General features: G+C 39.9%; 1 protein-coding gene across 1 annotated transcript; it reads right to left on the bottom strand.

Moving 5' to 3' along the window:
• Positions 1-826: 826 nt before the first annotated feature.
• Positions 827-4,446, bottom strand: LOC119726459 (serine/threonine-protein kinase pim-1-like). Its single transcript, XM_038198162.1, has 5 exons — positions 4,213-4,446; positions 3,980-4,086; positions 3,804-3,851; positions 2,914-3,277; positions 827-2,546 (listed from the first exon to the last, which is right to left on the bottom strand). The coding sequence occupies exons 1-5, from the start codon at positions 4,301-4,303 to the stop codon at positions 2,053-2,055; spliced, it is 1,104 nt and encodes a 367-aa protein (XP_038054090.1). The 5' UTR covers positions 4,304-4,446; the 3' UTR covers positions 827-2,052.
• Between the last annotated feature and the right edge of the window lie 7,371 nt (positions 4,447-11,817).

Raw genomic sequence — 11,817 nt, 5'->3', positions numbered from 1 at the left:
ATATTTTCGCTTCTAATTCTACCTCCATGGTTACATAAAGTGGTATGTTAGCCATTCAGTACCAGACTAATTAAGCAAGAAGCAACGATCGTTAACATACGTCATGCAGGAGAATAATGACGCAGTAGATTTGAATAATCAAATAGTTACATCTCGTCTGACATCGCAACGGTTATGTAACCGTCGCATTCCGATCGCCCTGTACGCTCTTTTGTGCGAGTGGGAGATTAGGGGTCAGTGTACGGGGCCCAGCATGGCAGGAATTTGTGGTTTTCTGACCCGCCTTAAGACGGTGGGAGGCAGGAATGGAGGGAACAAAGAAACGGTTCTCTTGGTAGACATCTCAGGCTTCGTGAGTCATTGAATGTGGGGGTGGGGAGGAGGAAGAAAGTGGCCCTTTTGTGGTGGAGGGAATTGGCGAGTCTTTGTTCCCCCGTGACTTCGCTGCCGAGAATGCTGGTTGTGTTTTTCTAACTTCCTAGGTGGGCTCCATCAAACAAACAAAAAAATGGCAGGGGTCCAATTTCTTTATTCCACAATATTCAAGTGATTTTTTTGGAAAAAAATGTTGCAACCTGACGCCACTTTCTTCTTCATATATATTAAGTTCATTCATTGCAAAAATGATAAGACATGAATCCGGGACTGAGAAACATTTCCAATTTTGTTAGGAAATACTTCGAATATTTTCTTGACTCTCCATGGACTTTGTACACAACCACGGAAGGGGCGTCAGGTTGCAAAATTTTTTCCGATTTTTTTTATAATGGCGCAAAGTGATAGTTTCCCCCTATAAATGAATGAAAAAACGAACTGAATTCACAAGTGTGTTTCTTTTCGCCACATTGGCAACATGAATTTATTGCATTAATATTAATATAAAAAAATATACACTCTGTTATTTACAAATAATTAAAACATACAGTGAGGTATAACCTGACAAATAAGTTAACATTAACATTCATTCCCATAGGGTAAAAAAACAACCAAAAAACTGAGCATTACGATGACATAAATAAATAAAAAATAGACTTTCCAAATTCAAGCAAGCTCAAGAAAATTTGAACATTGAGAAAAAAATTGATTAAAAAACGAGTGAAAACAAGTTCAATAATCAAAAATTGAATGAAAACTTAGAACTTGACAAGTTTTTGATAGACATAATTAATATCGGTCTGTCAGGAATTTCGAACAACAGGTTTTTATGTTAAAACACATGAAATGCACCATCAACTTAAAAACCGTCTCAAACTTGAATGAATTTGGAATTTAAATAGAGAAGGGAAAATACTTCACAAACACCACATAAACTGTGCAGAACTAGACACTAAAATTAACACAGTTTCTACTATAACACCATTTCACTAAAACACTGGTAGATCCGGAAAAACAAAATGTTCTTCCTACAGTGAAACGGCAGCACCATATTTGGCCGGACAGCACAGAGGGATGTTTGCACAGGTTGATTCTATTATCATGGATCCACACAATTCTAGAAATCAAGGAAATGCTTCATCAGGTTAGCAGGATGTTTTCACCCAGTTGGTTTGATCTTGGGAACTTTGCCCAAAAACAAAGACTGTCTGGCAAAATGTTTTCAACCAAAACGCCCACTAACATATTGCTGCCAGCTTGCATTGAATACAAATTGTTTTTTTTTTCACGACACATTTACCCTAGGCAAGTGCACACATACACTCCAGTACATTGAGGTAAAAAGTCAGACACACAAGCCACATCAACCAAAACTGTTTCGACACTGGAAGGCACATTAGTTGTTGCACTCATTTGGTTAACATGAACACTAATATATATAGATATAAGTCTTCGCAAATACCTCAATGCACTGTCGGTGCGATAAATAAAATCTGACTTGCAGTTGAATGCTGGGACTTGTCTGTGACATAACTTAATAAAAGTATTGCACTTTGTTAAAAAACTCTAAAAATATGACCACAGTAATTGTTCCAAGAATCCATGAGTTCAAAGTCCTTCAAATTGGTGGATTGGCCAGCACATCCAAGTTTGGTGGTGGGAGGGATAGATTCTTGGTCAGCACTCGACCTCAAGGTAGAAGGACGGGCAGGTAGTTGTATCTTTAGTGCATGGGTCTGAGCATTGCATGTGATCGCTGGAAGAAGTGTTTGAGTCTCTGATTAGGTCCTCCTCGCTGGAGCTGGCGCTGCTCAGCGGCGACCGATTGATGCTCTCCTCACTCCCTGCCGACTGCGTGCACATCATCAACTGTTTGCCGTTGGCGTTGACGTCGCACTGTCCCTTCTTCATCCAGGGGTGTTCCAGAATCTCGTCCAGATTCAGTCTGTGCATAGGTTTGACTCGGAGCATGGAGCAGATCAGATGCTTCAAGGACTGGGAGATTCCGTCCTTGAAGACGAGTTCGGCTCGGCAGATCTCATCGTCCTGCTCAAAGGGTATGTCTCCACACGCCATGTCGTACAGCAAGATGCCCAGGGACCAGACTGTGGCAGGCCGGCCGTGGTAGCGATGGGAACGGATCCATTCTGGTGGGCTGTAGACTCGGGTACCTGCATAAAGCAACAAAATCAAAAAAAGGAAAAAAATCAATTATCTCGGATTTCAATCAAATTAAAGTTGTCATACAAAAGACATCAAACGTAGAGTTACATGTACTTGTTACAGTATCTGAGTGGGCGGTTTTACATGTGTAAACTGGTCAAGTTGCACTGCCAGGTTGGATCCCAATCCTTCATGCTTTGAGTGGGTGTTTTTAATATTGTGCAGAGCATATGGCAGTAACCATCCAGATGGAACAGAAATACCAGCCAACTGTAGTGACTAATGTCTGACTCCATGCCATAAAATTTAATTACACTCCAGGTAGCAGGTAGCATTTTTTCTTTAATTGCACCGACTATACCAACGCCTACTCACCATCAAAATCTTTGTAGACGGTGTCTTTGAGAATGGCCCCTGATCCAAAGTCGATCAGCTTCAGATCGCCAGACTTCATATCGACTAGAATGTTCTCGTCTTTGAGATCTCTGTGCAGGACACCGGCTTCGTGGCATCGCCGCGTCGTCTCCACAACTTGCCGGAAGAATTTTCGACAGAGCTCTTCTTCCAGAGGCCCCCGCTCTGTGATGAAATCAAACAAGTCCTTTGCAGGTTCGGGGCGCTCCATGACTATGATGAAATTGTCTGCTCTGTCATAGAAATCTAACATTCTGATGCAGCCCCGTATGTGGCTGACTTTCTTCAGGAGATGGACCTCAAGTGGGACTTTCTGGCCATTCATCTGGAAAATAAATAAAAACAATACAAGTTTTCATCAATTAAAAATCTTTGAAACACCGGTATGAGAACAAAGACAAGGTACAGCCGGTGTGGTAAAATACGCTCCATGCATGGAATGCAGGGGGCACATCACCGGGTTACCGCGCCACGTGTTTTCTATTGTTCATTGACACAATGGGTCGGACCATGCCGTCTGGCCCTGTGGATTCCATACATTCGTACAACTACAATCCAAGAAACAAAGACAGGCCAACTTGCCACCGAAAATGTGATCTTGAAAGCGAAAGATGAACGAACGTCTCTTTAACTGTGAATGGTAAATATCACTAGCCGGCCATGCCGGCATTTCCCCATCCCAGCTGGCCGGCTAGACAGGCATTCTTGCTCCGTGTACAAACTTGGCACCGTGCCATATGCATTGACAGGCACTACACGCACTGCATGCATTACGTGTTGTGTCCAACGTATGCCGGATGTCTTTGTTGAACGAAACACCGACAAAATGCAAAGCTTTTCACTAGACTCACCTGACTCCAATCGTTGACTTTTTCTTTCGTCACAAGCTTGATTGCAACCTGCAAAAAACCAAGAACATCAGATTAAGTGTTTGATTCCAGAATTTGGTCGGATACTGAAGATGGAGCGAAAAGCCGGTAAAGTTGTCTGAATTTTTGTCATGTTGTTTTGTACATGCTCAACTTACCGGCAAATTGTCTCGGACTCGAGTGCCGGCGTAGACGGTTCCGAAGCCTCCACTTCCAAGCAGTTGGCCGATTGCATAGGTCTTCTCGAAGGATTCTTTTTCCTTCCCTGTTAGAAAAGAATTAAAAGAGATCAGAATTTAGCTGAAGGAGAAAAAAGCCGGTTGGTCTGTGCATGGTGACAAATTTGAAAACTGGCAACATCGATCGTACGAATCGGACACAAAAATCTTACCATTGCGATCACAGCTGTTTCGCCCCATGTTTTTCACGTTCATAGAACAGATCTCGGCGAATTGACTGGTAATTTTCCTCGAGAAATTCATCCTTTGATAGTGATCCTTTGCCTCAGAACCACCAGATCGACACAAATTCTGTGCGTTGTGCTCAGCTAGCTCACACTCAAACGGCCTGAGTTCATCTGGCGGTTATTTGCTCGTACCGGCTTTTTTACGTTCGTTCGTGTATTTTGTTTTCATAATCATCTCGTGCAGTGACGTACTCTAGCAACCGCCCATATCAATCCGCATCGTGAAAGAACCTTTCAAAGGTCACTGGGTTCAGGTTTTATTAAAAACAGATATTTCGGCCCAGTATTCTTGATAGATATGATAAAATGTAGTTTGGCAATTACTAAGTACACTTTAAAAAAAAATGCAAGTTTTCTTTGCGCGAAAATGTTTAAATTCTAACGAGCACTATGAAATAGTTGCGGATGCATACTTCCCAGACACACACAGAGTCAGTGGAGGACAGAGAGTAATCCGGCTCGGGCGCGCCAGTGTGTGTTACATGCACTGAAAATCCGCTTCGTCACTGCACTCATACATGCTTCGTCATTTCACAGCCAACCAATCGAAACCGTGGTATTTACGCGCCCTGTGTAACTGCATGACGCATGTTGACTTGGCACAGGTAGATCTCGCAACTCATATCATGGAAATTTTGAACAATTTTTCCAGGACGCAACACCAAATTAAATTATTGTGATTCACTGTCACTCCCGAGTTTGCTTAACTTCTATTTATGCCCGCACAAATGTCCTTCCCCGTTTATGATATTAAAAACAAAAACAAATTAATCAGGCCAAAAGTACCCAATCATGATATGATATTGCCAAAGTGCGGCAAATATACACCGCGTGTCCAAACATTATTACTTCAGTTTGAAAATGCATAAAACTGCTGCAAACTGCTCACTGACTGGAATGTCAAAAAGTTAGAGGACCCAATGTTTTGGCCTATTACTTTTAGGCAAAATTTCTTTGGTCTATTTCCAATTAAAATATAATCTCAATTTATGGGATTTATATAATTTACATACCGTGTGTATTTTTCACCTCATCTATGTTTCAGTCAGTAAATGTATTGTTCTAAAACATGTGATCAGACGCGGGAAGCTGTTGACCTTAATAACACCCCCCCCCCCCCCCTACCACTAAATAGATACCGTCGCGTCTGGGTGCGGGTAAATTTACATGTTATAGCCTCAATCAAGTCGCTATTAGCTTATACGTAAACATTATTGGTATCAGACATCACAATTAGTCATGCAGCCAAGACTTGAACAAAGTCTACAATAAAGGGCACCTGGATATTGTGTGAGACCGGTACATATTCCCGCGCTCCGGCGCACTGGGAGGGCCAAAGTAACAATGCCAAGCACCGTAGATTGGATACGAGGAATGTGAGAATTGTTTGCCCTTGTTGTACACTGACCTCCGTCTGCACCCTGCTATACAAACAAAGCAACGCCCCGTGTAGGCAACCTGTACCAGGCCCTAGCTCTCGGTATCGGGGACAACTTCATCGTGAACTTTCCCACAGGAAAACTTTACATGTTCCCTGACTACACCCATTTTATCACGGGTAAAAGGCCCTCACTTAAAAAAAAAACGGTTTACGTGGTCCTAAAAAGTTATTATAAAATAAATTGATACATAGAATTAAAAAGAAAAGGCCTAGACTGGGTGACGGGCGTATACGTAGTGCCCTTTTCTTAGGGAAACAATACATTGCAAAGAAAATCTTGGGCTTGACATTATCGAAACACCATAAATTGATGATAAAATAACATGTTTTTGTGGTAAATATTTATTTAGCGCAAAAAAAAATTTACTAAGTTTTCGATTGCCATAAAATACTTCAGACAAAATAGGGCCTATGTATATGGAAAGAAATTAAAAAAAAAATCTACCCATAATTTAGCCTTCCGTTTAGTAACGAGTATTTAAGATGACTTCTGTATAATTTCATAACGCACAAATTTCATAACGCGCAAAATATGGCCGGCCCTGCGTGGAAGTCTTATGAAATTTATTGCAAAACAAAAAGAATTTATTTCAAGGTGAAAATGGCTTGTTCTTTCATAATATTGCTATTTTGATTATTTCAATTTTTGAAATGAATAATGCGCGTTTGATAGTCGGCCTTCGTAACGGTTTTATAATTATCAATTAGTTCTTATCATTAACAAAATTCTTCTCGTAATTGTGGTACGACAGATTTTTCGTAAAAAGCAGTTCCGGCATGCATTTACAGACGTTAGTTTGTTTACATCGTATACGCACAACCAGTGAACGTCAATGTTTTGGTTCGTAAAAGACAGTCTTAGTTTTCCCGCGTCTCCAGGACATCGATATCGTCTACGGCAACCGTCGCCGTACACACACCTTGTGTTTACGTTTTTCAACCGTCGCATGCGACACTTTGGACTTTCGCCAGCTAGCGAAATATTGTCTCACGGTAACTACGCAACCAGACGATCAGAGAATTTGCATTACAAAGAGCAAGCGCGCACCTGACTAACTCAATGGAATTTTTTCGTGCTCCCGCAGCGCCGGCCGTTTCAAATTTGCCCAGGCGTTGCAACCGACGTTTCAGACTAATAAGGTATTTTGTGGGGGACCGTTGAATGGGTTGATATAAAAGAACTAATTACAAATGAAAGCAATTGTCATGAGAAATTAATTGTCTCAGAGAAACGATGACAAAGAAATTATTAAAAAGTTTATAAACAGCATCAGAGCAATTAACTCGTCTTTATATTTAAACAGCACAAAATGAACGGTTTGGTTTGTTGATCATCTGTTATGTATTTCGTTTCTCCTCTCAAAATTTAAGCACAATAATTTGTTTATATTAATAACACAATTGTCATTAGAAATTAAGTGTCCGGGAGAATGATGACAATGAAATGATTAATTACAGTTTAAAAACAGCATCAGAGGCTTCAGAGCATTAACCTTTTTTAATTTAACGGGAAAAAATATGAACGGTTCTGGTTCGTTGATAATCATTGCCTAGTGTTATATTTCGTTTCTGGTCCTCTAAATTTAAGTGCAATAACTTGTTTACATAATTAAAAATGTACGAGATTTGTCCATACAATAATTAGATTTCTTAACAATTAGCAGAAATGTATAAACAGTGAATGCAATCTGGCATATACAGTTTTCACGGAGATGACCAATGATTCAATCGTGTAGTTTGGGGAAAACTTGCTAAGAATATTGCGATACATTGTTTTATTTCCAAATTCAATTGGCAAACGTGGTTATTTACTCAACGACACCCCCTCCCGGTTCTTGCAAAATAAGGTTTCTCTCGTGTCAAGAAATTAGGCCTTTCCCGAAGTTTCGAAAGTTCAACCTAAATCCTGTTTACAAACACAAGCTGAGGGCCTACGCGAGCTACGTGGAGCCGAGCCAAGAATTTATCAAATTTAAAAGGTCTTCTACGAGGAAACTGAACCGGACCCACACAGCGTGAAAATGACGCCGCCACACACGAGCTTGCACTGGGGGCAGCGTCCCAGATCCCCCTAGCGACCCTGTCCCATTGAGGGGCTTTCCCGCTAAGTCGTTCAATATTGTGTCGTGATAATTATCCGGGTGAAGTACGGTGACGTACTGACGTAGATAGTTTCCATGGCGCATGCATCACTTAATGTTTATGAGCGCCGTGTTTTGGACTTGACAATTATTGTGGACTAAAAGAAAACAAAATACAGGCGTAGGCTAGGCCTATACAATGGTAACGCCCGAAAAGTTTCCCCCGCCCTACCAAAACAAAAACGATCCGATATACAGATCCGGGTCATGTCCGGGTGAGGGCGCTATTTACAATTTCTTCAAATGTATTGATTGAATTATGAAAGAAACAGAAAGTCAGTCCGTTTCGATTGTCACAAAACTCGAAGATGTGATACGAGTTTCAAGCTTATACGCTCGGAATAAACATAAAACATAACATTTTCTGACACTGAGCGATGCATCGATGTGAGTTTTGCCAAATGTATACGTTAAAACGAATAATAATTAGTAACTATGTTATAAAGTTTTGCCCCCCCCCGTCTTCAATTGCGTACAATTGGTGTGTGTATAAGCCTCATACATTGGTTTCAGTATTCGAATTGTTCCAGTATTAAACCTTGATCGGAATGCCGACCCGTGTTCTTTGAAAAGGAAAACGGACACCTTAAAAACAAGAGTCATGTCCTTTTCAGAATCATCACTTTTTTCCGATAAAAGTTACTTCCTCGTCAGATGGTATCTACTTCGGACATCTGTCGTATCAATTCGAGGTCATAGTTTTTAACCCCTACACTACCTGTAGAATGGCACGCGGTATAGTCCCTCTTACTGAAATATAACACCTTATAGTAGTTATGCATGGATGTACAATGTAGTTGGAATTGTACCAGGAATTGGAACTGTACAACTCCACCCCACACGAATTTCAGCGAAAAGTTTCCACCTCCGTGAAGGGCGCTGGGCACTGCCGGTAGGGTAGGTCTATGGGTAGGCCTATTACCGGCTATTCAGACCTTCGGGGGAAAAAAATCCGGTCCAGTGTTCGTTGAAGATACCGCGATCTTCTGAATAAGTGTTTACATCACATTCATGAAATCAGTGACGTCAAGGGAGGAACCGGGACTGTTGGTCCCTGAAGATTAGTAGAAATGCTAAATCATGGAGGAAGGAATAGTATTAGTAGAAAATCGTGCACGCGGGTACCGAGAAAACCGGCTTTTTTAGGGGGGGGGGGGGTTTCCAAAAATTAAAAACCGGATTTTGAAGCAAAATTACAGCAAATCATATTTTTTTGTTTTGATTCTGCCAGTAATTACACATTATATAATTTAGTTCCAACTTTTCCAGTCAAAATAAGATTTTTCAAGTTTTGACAGCTTTTTGGCCATTCCTGCCCCCCGGCATTTTGCAAATTTGAAACAAACAGCTTATAGTATAGTTGGATGGATGATGATGTAAGCAACCCAACATAATAAATTTATACAACCCCTTTTTCAGAGAGTTGTAGAAGGAAAAGTGTTTTCTCCTAAACATAAACTATACATTAAAGACAAAAATTCGTTAGGAGAATTTGTTGGAGTACTGACAGGAGATCGGTTTGGGTTTTTTTTAAGTAGCGCGTACTCTGAACTATTTTTTTTATAGCTTCGTAAAACTGCATAACAAAAAAATGAGTACAATTCGTGCATTCACATTATTAACATGATGAGAACGTGCTTCCGTCAGTGAAGACATTCCACCTGCGACCTTGTACAAAATTGAAGCCCCTCTATACGAGTCCAGTCCGCATGCGTAAAGAGGGCAGGCAGGAGGAACATTGCTTGTCGTCATGGTAACACAGATGGGATGCAGCATCACCAGGGGAGGGTCAATGAAAGAAGGACGCGCGGGGATGTGGTGCACTCCATGGCAACGAGCCAAAAGCATAATCTGGGGAAAAAAATCTGGACATAATATTGACAGGCTTGAAAATCTGGAAGGTCGTTTACTCGTTTAATTAATAATATTAAGCAAACGAATGAGGATTTGTTAGTACAGCGGATGGATCGGGTAGTGGTTTTCTTTTGGTTGTTGAAACAAAATGTCCCGTAATTTTGTTTTGCCCTAAGAAACTTCAACTCAAATCGGAGTCACTTCTTCCGGGATGCGTTCTTTGGGCTCTGAAATGCCTTTCCCACGAAATATTATAACAGAACAATAGTTTGAAGATCATCAAAAAGTAGAAATTATTAGTTTACTTAACCAAAGCGGTTTCGCAACGCGTCAAGAATTTCAAGGTACAACATTTTGGTCCTCGAAAATCGAGCCGTTTCATGCAATGCAAAAAAAAATGCAAGTCATCACACTTTTTTTTTTTGGTCAGAAAATGAATGCTCGTTGTTTTCATTGTTTTGAGGTTGCTGCTGGATAAATGTCAGGTCTTCACATTCAAAACTCAACTTACATTTTTATCGAAATGATCAAAGTCAGGCTTCACATGAGTTATTCGCGGCTTGTTATTTTATGGCTTGAATTTAGGGGGGGGGGGGAACAGGCCAAAATACTCCCACGTCAGATGTAAACAACTAGGGGGTTTTCAGACCTCTGTACTGGCAACTTATATTTTAAAACACTATATTTTTGGTAAACTCCGGACGAATGTATACCTTTAAATTTGCCGGGGGTGAGTGGGGATGGTCTGGTGCTGCGGGGGAATTGGTTTGCGCATTTCACAGTCAACTCTCTTTAAAAAAAAAAAAAAATGTGCCTTTTACAGCCCAGGTTGGGAGGGAAGGCCAGCGACAAATTCCGGTGCAGGTCTTTTAGGATTGAAAGGCAAGCACAAGAACATTTGCATTTATCCCAAAATTAACCTAGCAAATTATTATCAAAAAGCTCATTTGGATTAAAGATCGTACTGGTACTAAACACCCTGTGCACTTATTCCGTCTGGCTTGCTGTCGTTTAGAAGAAATCAAGAAATTAGTCTATAACTTTCTTGTTTACATTGAAGCAAAATATTTATAACAATTTTCATCCTTTTTAGGATCCTCACAACAGTTTTCAAGTTTCAAAAACGAAAAAACAAAAATTGGAGACAGACTTTATTCAAGTTCATTGAGAGAATTATATTACATTCATCGCCTCAACACCGGCATTCAGTTAAGGTAATAACTGAACTTTTCCAAAATAATACTCTCCAACTGTATTTTGGTATACTTCATTTGTCATCTGCACATCTGAATCGGCATATATCGACACAAAAATAAAATTCATCAATAAAATCGATGAGCAAAAATTGTCAACAGAAGTTTGATTTTGATTTGTAACGACAGGAAAGGTCCTTCTGTTTTAATTTTCTCCAAAGAAGGCATCATTTTGAGTTCATATGTTTAAAATCAACTTAGAAATAGGTAAGACATTAAGACTTTATCTCTAACCAAAGTTTCAAACAATAGACATACTTGCCTTGACTCTGATTCGTCTTAAAATTCTTATAAAAGTTCATAAAAAAAATTAATTAAAAAAATGTCAGCATTTGTGTGGCCCATAATATACCACTTGTTAAAAAAAAATAATATTTTTAGACGATTTAATTACAGTACTTAATATCATCTCCGATAACTTTCCCCCTTTCCTTTGTGTGCTTAATTTAGCCAAAGACCAGGGAAAATGAAAGTATCACAAAAAATGCAAACAATTGACGTATCTCAAAAGTAAACAAACAGAACATCTGGCAATTCAATTATCCACCCTTTTGTTCTTGTGGTCTCAATATATTTTCTTTTTAATATTTGAAATAACAATAATTAATAACAATAATTAATACATTAGTCAGTTTGACCTTTATCTCAGCTATTTACAAATTATTTTGCAATTAAGTAAATTCATATACGGCAGTTGTCACCAAATTAAACTGATTTAATGAATGAAAGGTTTGCGGAAACACCATGTGCGAATAATCTCTCAACCAAGAGATTGGTTCCAAAAAGAACCAGAGGTATAAACTCGACGTTCCGGTCAGTATGCTCTGACCGTCTTCAGGAG

The sequence above is a fragment of the Patiria miniata genome, unplaced genomic scaffold (genome assembly GCF_015706575.1).
Source record: "Patiria miniata isolate m_02_andy unplaced genomic scaffold, ASM1570657v1 HiC_scaffold_2, whole genome shotgun sequence".
NCBI classification, from domain to species: Eukaryota; Metazoa; Echinodermata; class Asteroidea; order Valvatida; family Asterinidae; genus Patiria; species Patiria miniata.
This window is presented reverse-complemented; position numbering and strand designations above follow the sequence as displayed.

Coding starts and splice junctions, on each gene's coding strand:
- LOC119726459 (XM_038198162.1), bottom strand. CDS start 4,303: ATGAATTTCTCGAGGAAAATTACCAGTCAATTCGCCGAGATCTGTTCT. Junction 4,087..4,212: donor AAACAGCTGTGATCGCAATG/GTAAGATTTTTG, acceptor CTTTTCTAACAG/GGAAGGAAAAAGAATCCTTC. Junction 2,547..2,913: donor CGTCTACAAAGATTTTGATG/GTGAGTAGGCGT, acceptor TGCTTTATGCAG/GTACCCGAGTCTACAGCCCA.